Source organism: Heloderma suspectum, chromosome 8 (genome assembly GCF_057233095.1).
Source record: "Heloderma suspectum isolate Gila_16-S chromosome 8, 16-S_ref, whole genome shotgun sequence".
Lineage (NCBI taxonomy): Eukaryota > Metazoa > Chordata > Lepidosauria > Squamata > Helodermatidae > Heloderma > Heloderma suspectum.
The window spans coordinates 24,302,451-24,310,063 of record NC_139465.1 but is presented as its reverse complement, the minus strand read 5'-3'; the positions used below and the strand labels follow the sequence as shown (position 1 = coordinate 24,310,063).

At 50.5% G+C, this 7,613-nt stretch overlaps 1 protein-coding gene across 1 annotated transcript; it reads left to right on the top strand.

Moving 5' to 3' along the window:
* The first annotated feature begins 2,004 nt into the window (after positions 1 to 2,004).
* On the top strand, positions 2,005 to 4,694 carry EXOSC6 (exosome component 6). Its single transcript, XM_084813115.1, has one exon. It carries the CDS (start codon positions 2,786 to 2,788, stop codon positions 3,635 to 3,637), a length of 852 nt encoding a protein of 283 aa, XP_084669241.1. The 5' UTR covers positions 2,005 to 2,785; the 3' UTR covers positions 3,638 to 4,694.
* The last annotated feature ends 2,919 nt before the right edge of the window (positions 4,695 to 7,613 follow it).

The window sequence follows — 7,613 nt, the reverse complement described above, 5'->3', positions numbered from 1 at the left end:
TGTGGGCCTGCAGCCGCTTTTGGTGTGAAGAGCAGCTGCAACAGTTTACAAGAGAAGCAATAATTAAGGGGGAAAGAGGTGACTAGGTGGGTTATGAGGGTATCATGAATTTTGCTTCCCCTAACCTGTTGCTTGCCATAGGTTTTGGACTACAACTCCCAGCATTCCTGACCCAGTGCTCATGTTGGCTGGGAGTGATGGAAATTGCAGTCCAACACATCTGGAGAGCACCAGGTTGAGGAAGGGCGGTTTAGCAGTAGTATGTAGTTCAGTTCTGCTGAAGACATAACCTAGTCTGACTCCACGGCCCTCAGGTACCCAGCCTCACCTCCAGGACGCTGCTAGGTGCCTTGTCAAGAAGGAACACTGTTGCTGCTCTCCCAGCTGCATGGAGTGTGGTTGGAGTAGGCAGCTAATCCTCCAGTTCCTAGTGGGGGAGTCTAGAATTGCTTTCCCCCTATATTGCTTTTCCCAAAAGCAGCCTTGGCTGTGGATCTTTAGGGAGATGGGAGCGGCAGTTCTCTTGGCTGGGAATTGTTTGGCGCTGCAGCTGGTCTGGTTCGGAGGCATGTCCTGGGGCTGCCACCCTTCACTGATTGAAATTCCCCCACTTTCTCCACCCTGGCAGGAATTCTGTCCTGTCTTGTCATGTCCAGGAGGAGCAGGGTAAATCTTCAATAGCACAGCGCCATACAGAGGGATAATAAAAGGGTGGAAATTTAGGATCCAGCCACACACACTTACTGGGAAAACAGGCCCACATTGAGACTTCTGTTTATTCACTCCCAAAGGGGTAAAACTTCAGTGCTTGGATATAATCATGCTTAGTTGTATCTCAGCAAAACTAGGGTCCAAAATAATAAATGCCCAGGTGTGGCATGCCTTACTCAGGGTGGCTGTGATAGTACGCAGCTTTATAAAGCAGTTGGTGTATAGCACACAGCATCTTAAATATGACACAGAAGAAAAGGGAAGTAGTGATGCAGCAAGAACGGTACAGGACAGCTGCAGCAGAACTATCACCACTAGGGAGCCATACCAGTCCTTGGATTTTGACCATGACAGAGACTGGCACAGAGGCCAAGTCAGTAGCATACTGGGGCTGCTGTGGTCTCTGGAGAAAGAGGTAGAAAGACTATACTGAAGCTTGCTTTCTAAAATCAGCTGTGCCTGGGTTCATGACTAGTTTAAACTCATTTCCTGTGCACTGAAAGGTGGTATTTCTAATCACTCCCTCTAACAGAAAGCTCAGGTGGTGAGTGCCAATAGAAATGGATCCACTGACCTGGTTCGCGTGCAATAAGCCAGAATGCATGCGGAATAAGTGTTGTCGTTGAATCATGGGTTGTCATTACATGCAAGCCCTGTTTAACTATGGGTTGTTAACCATGAACAACAAAGGAAGAGAACCCATAGTTTATTGTTGGGCTGTGAACTTGTTCATGGTTAACAGCCCATAGTTAAACCATGGTGCCAGGTCTGCATGTAATGACAACCCACAATTCAACGGCAACCCGTACTCTGGGTTGTCGTTACGTGCGAACCAGGCCACTGAGAAACGAGTGCGCTCAGAGGAACTCTTGAGGTTTGCATAAGTACAAAAAAAAAAGCCTTACAAGAAAAACTCCAAAACTCCAAAGTGGTAATACCCCCCCCCCCCCGCCTAATGGAATGTTGAATATCATTTGGAAACACAAAATTGGGGATGGAAGATAAAAGGGCATGAGTGGCAGGCTGGAACCCTGAACAGGAGCACTCCTGTTGCGAGGTGAGAATACACTGCAACACTTCGTTGCATGTCCCACTCCTAATCCTTGATGACTGTGACTATCTCTACCTATATCCTAAGCATGTTGTTTGAAAGTAAGGTCCAGAATTCAATGGGACTTACTGCCTAGTAAGAATGCTTAGACTTGCAGCCTTAGTAGCAACAGAAGAGGCTTGTGCTCAGAGGCATTTTTTTTAAAAAAAAAATTGCACATCCCAGAGCTTGATTCTGGCATTGAGGAGAGGTTGCAGGATTCAGCCCCAGGTCAAATTTATTATTTTTATCATTCAAATGTATATACGGCTTTCCACAAAGGTATCAAAGCGGTGAACATAAAATACAATGGCATCAAAACAATACATACTGCAGTAGAAACAACACAATACAATTAATCAGCAATGGTGTGGCTAGCCAACTTAAAACAACTAGATGCAACATATTAGCTTGTACAAACAGACCAGTTTGTCAGCTGCATGAAGTGTCGTCTTTCCTTAGCAGTTCTAGGATATGTAATCACAGATATATTGGGAGGGGAGCTGTAAACAGCTGGTCCAAAGGCCATAAACACAAGAGCTACGATCTGTGATACTTCTGTGCAAAGCACAAAAATATATACAAAATAAGCGCAAGGATCCTTCACAATTATCTGCTACCGAGGGTAATGCTTCATGCAGCTGAGGAAGCGGCCTCAAATGCATAAAGGCTGTTGGCACAATGCAAGCAAGGCTCCCTCGCTCGAGGCTTTCAAGCAGAGAAACTGCTCGGAGAAACTGGAGCTCCGGCTCTCCCGCAGCGAGCGGCGAGGTCGGCCCGGCCTAAAGCGCCTCCAGGCCCCGCGCCGCTTCCGCGCTCTGTTCCCCGTTAAGGCGCAGCGACGGGCCCGGCTTCGCGGGTCCCAGCTGGCTTCTCTCCACGGAGAGCCGGAGCCAGCAGGGGGAGCCCCTGCGCGGGCCGGCCGGTGGGCGGCGCCCTCGGCCTCTTTCCCTTCCGGAGCCGAGCGCGCCGTACGCGGAGGCCATGCCGCTGGACCACAGGCGGGTGCCGGGCCCGGAGGAGTCGCAGTCGCCGCTGCTCTTCGTGCCCGGGGGCGGCGAGCAGGAGCCGTCGGCGGGCGGGAGCCGGGAGCCGTCGGCGCTGCAGCCGCTCTTCGCCCGCGTGGGGCTGCTGAGCCAAGCCAAGGGCTCGGCCTACGTGGAGCTGGACGGCGGCACCAAAGTGCTGTGCGCCGTGGCCGGGCCGCGCGAGGTCCCCGGCGGCGCCGGGGCGAGCGGCGCCGGGGAGCCCCGCGGGCGGCTGGTGTGCGAGTTCCGCCGGGCACCCTTCTCGGGACGCGGCGCGCGGGGGCGGCCCGGCGCGCGGGAGCCCGAGCTGGCGCTGGCGCTGCAGGAGGCGCTGGAGCCGGCCGTGCGCTTGGCGCGCTACCCGCGGGCGCAGCTGGAGGTGAGCGCGCTGCTCCTGCAGGACGGCGGCTCGACGCTGGCGGCCGCGCTGTGCGCCGCGGGGCTGGCGCTGGCCGACGCGGGCGTCGAGCTCTACGACCTGGTGGCGGCCTGCGCGCTCTGCCGGGCGCCGGCGCCGGCGGGGGGCGAGTGGCTGCTGCAGCCCAGCGAGCCCGAGGAGCGCGCCGCCGCCGCCCGCCTCACCGTGGCGCTCCTGCCGTCCCTCAACCAGGTGGCGGGGCTGCTGGGCAGCGGCGAGGGCGGCCCCCCGGACAGCTGGGCGCAAGCCCTGCGCCTGGCGCTCGAGGGCTGCCAGCGCCTGTACCCGCTGCTGCGCCAAAGCCTCCTGCGCGCCGCGAAGCGCAGGGCGCCCGGGAGCCAGGAGCCGTCGGACGTGGACGCTGCGCAGCCGCCCGCGGCCACCGCCTGAGCAGCCTCTCTTGCCGGCCGGGGCCGCTGGCCAGCCGCCCACGCTGCGCTCTGCCTGGTGCCCACGGAGAGCGGAGCGGAGGTGCCAAACAAAGGGCCCGGAGTTATGCCAGCAGCTTCTCTGTGGACATCTGCTTCCGGATCCTGGATCTGGACATCAGCCCGAGTTGGGTGAATGGGCTGCCGGCTTTCCTGCCTTGCAGCTCCTGAGTCCACAGCCTCCGAGCGTAGGATTGCATCCAGCAGAAGAGAGCTTCGTGCCTCCTCTCCCGCCAGTCCACCAAAGCATCAGGCTTGTCTTTCACAGCTGACGGGCAGTATCATCATGAGAAAACTTGCAGACAGTGAAGTCGGCCTCGATTTGGGAGGGAAGCTTAGCCTGAAGGAGACGCTTCTGAAAGGCAGCAGGCACAGCATCTTCCAGCGCAAAAAATATGAACCCTGACAACTACTCTCTGTGAAAGAACTGCCTAATAAGCATTATGTCAACCTTCCCCAAGCTGGTGCCCACTGGATGTGTTGGACTACAACTCCCATAATCCCCCAGGCAGTATGTGGGATTATAGGAATTGTAGTCCAACACATCTGGAGGGTTCCAGGTTGGGTAAGGCTTCATTACATTCTGGTTTGTTTCAATAGATTCAGAAAGACTTGAGGAGGGGTGGTGTTTTTTCTGTGGCCTCAAGAGAATTTCAAACTAGGTCTCAAGAAAAGAATGCATTTGTTACTTGCTGCTGGTTAACTCACAGTTTTCTTTCTATACTGATGTTCAGTGTAGGGAGTCTGTCTCATTTGGTAACCCAGTTATGCTGCCATCTCTCCTGATCCTGAAAAGTGTCACGCTTGGAAAATGTCAAGGAAAATGTGTGCCTATATTCTTACACCTCACTTTATAACATGCTTACTTGGAAGCAAGTTGCATTGATTTCAGAAGAGTTCCTTTCCAAGCCAGTGTGCTTTGCATTGAAGCAATTGGTTTTGTTGTTAAGGTAAAAACACTTTCTGGTGGCACTTTCTCCTTGCTTTAAAAAAAAAAAAAAAAAGCTCTATTTTCCCCTTTGGAATCTTTTCTCTAGTAAATAGGGCAAGTTTATATCCATGTTATTTCCTGTTCTTGATTAGACTAGTTTTCTTTAAATCTCCTTTTGCAAAATAATGGCGTAATACATTCTTTGTGACCTTTATTGGGAAAAGGTCAACCCCCAGTGGGTATGATAAAACCTAAACTGGGTTCTTCCTGCCGGGCTGATGAATGCAAGCCAGTAAATTATATTGGGTCATGTTGCAGGGAGAGCGAGAAGTTGGAAACAGGCTACAGCTTGATTGGAGTAACAATCTCCTATACAGTTTGCTCCCTAACTGGGCACATTCGGAGTTGGTCTGTCCAATTCATTCAGACTTGTTGATAGCTTTGTGGCTTTATAACCAAGTCTTGAAAATGTATTCTTCACAAAGAAGAATTTATTGGTTACTCGTTGTAAGGTCTCTCGTTTATAATTAAAACCAACTATTTTGCTTAACTTTTGGCTCTGATTTTCACATATTCTCTGTCTTGCTCTCCAGCAAGGGTGGGCAGAACGTAGAACTGAATCTATTGGTAGATCTCTAGGTGATTTGCAGTAGATCAGCAAGGATTTCTGACTCCCAGTTATTTAATAATAGCGATAAAATGACCTCTTCCCACCTCAATTATACTGGTGAAATTGAGAGAACTTGGGATAACCAGGAGTGGTTTTTTTATGGAAGTACTGTGTGTGACATTCAGTTTTGGTACTCAAGAGAAGTTCCTGGACTCAGAATTCTTTAATTCTAAGTATATTTACAATCAGGGCCAGAAATACTGGAACAAGGATAACTGTTTGGGCAGTTGGCCTCTGTACACCACCACATTGAAGTTGAAAGGAAACACACCCAGATGGGAGCAAAGTCAGGACTTTCAGCTGTAATTCAAGGGGTTTGACAAAAGTGGGGCACTAACCATTCAGGAAGGACAGCCAGTGGCATGCACAAACCCCCATCGTTGGGGGCTCATAAGTAATGGAATGAATGGCTGACAAGCAGCTGCATGGCCAGGTATAGTTTGTTTCCTGGGTACCCCATGACCAATCAAGCAGATAAAAGGCCTGGAGGTCCAAAGAGGTGTCCATGCGAGTGAAGGAGGCCATCATTAGGCTGAGGAAACAACATAAACCCATCAGAGAGAGAGCAAAAACAGTGGGAGTGGCCAATACAACAGTCTGGAACATCCTGAACAAGAAGGAATTAACTGGCAAGCACAGCAACAGCAAAAGGCCTGGAAGGCCACGGAAGACAACTCAAGTGGATGACCGCAGAATTCTGCTCATGGTGAAGAGGAACCCTTTCACAACATCTGGCCAGGTCAAGAATGCTCTTGTGGAGGTAGGCATGTCATTGTCAATGTCTACAGTCAAGGGACGGCTTTATGAATGTAAATACAGAGGCTTCACAACAAGGTGCAAGCCACTGGTAACACTCAAGAACAGAAAGGCCAGATTAGCTTTTGCCAGCAAACACCTAAAAACGCCTGCCCAGTTCTGGAATAAGATTCTTTGGACTGATGAAACCAAGATTAACTTGTACCAGAATGATGGGAAGAGGAACGTATGGAGAACGAAAGGAACAGCTCATGAGCCAAAGCATACCACATCATCTGTCAAACATGGTGGAGGCAGTGTTACGGCATGGGCATGTATGGCTGCCAATGGAACCGGGCCACTGGTGTTTATTGATGACTTGACTGCTGATAAAAGCGGCAGGATGAATTCTGAAGTGTATAGGGCTATACTTTCTGCTCAGATTCAGCCGAATGCTGCCAAACTGATAGGACGCCGCTTCATATTGCAGATGGATAATGACCCAAAACATACAGCAAAAGCTACTCAAGAGTTTGTGAAGGCAAAGAAGTGGGATGTTCTTCAGTGACCAAGTCAGTCACCTGATCTCAACCCAATAGAGCATGCTTCTCACTTACTGAAGTCAAGACTGAAGACCCACAAACAAGCAGCAGCTGAAGGCAGCTGCAGTAAAGGCCTGGCAAAGCATCTCGAGGGAGGAAACTCGGCATTTGGTCATGTCCATGGGTTCCAGACTTCAGGCAGTCATTGACTGCAAAGGGTTTTCATCCAGGTATTAAAGGTGATCCTTAAGTTTGAAATGATGTTGGTTTGTTCCATTACTTATGAGCCACCAATGATTTGGGGGAGGGGGTGTATGCCACTGGCTGTCCTTCCTGAATGGTTAGTGCCCCACTTTTGTCAAACCCCTTGAATTACAGCTGGAAGTCCTGACTTCGCTCCCATCTGGGTGTGTTTCCTTTCAACCTCAATGTGGTGGTGTACGGAAGTCAACTGCCAAAACAGTTATCCTTGTTCCAGTATTTCTGGCCCTATCTTGCACCAAACTCTGGCTGGTATAGCTCAGGGTTCTAGTAGCAGACAGACGGTGAAATCCTATGCATAGTTGGCTGGGGAATGCTGGGAGTTGTAGGACGTTTTTCTGTCTAAAACATGCATAGGATTGTGCCCTTAATCCTGCAAGTGTGAAGAACCTCATGGGCAGCCTGATGCCATCTTGAAAAGACAATGGAAGAGGACAAGGCCAAGCAGTAGCCAAATTTTAGTCTTGTAGATTTGGCCAGTTCAAAACTGCTTGCACCACGGACTTGCAATAATCACTGCTGCCTTCATTATCAGATGCTGCAATGAAAGGTAGCCAGCCACCTCCACAAGGACATTCTTGGTTTCATAGAATACTTGACTGTAATCAAATAATAGATGTTCAGTTGACTGCTGATATACTACAAGCCATGTTGTGCGTAGTCATTTACCCTTTAAGTTCGCATTCCAAAGGCCGGAAAAATACCAGAATGAAGCAGAACAAGATGTTGGGTCACTGGAGCAGTTTCCCTAAAGGGTAAGGCTGCAGCAATCGGGATGACTTAAGGCACAATCCTATGG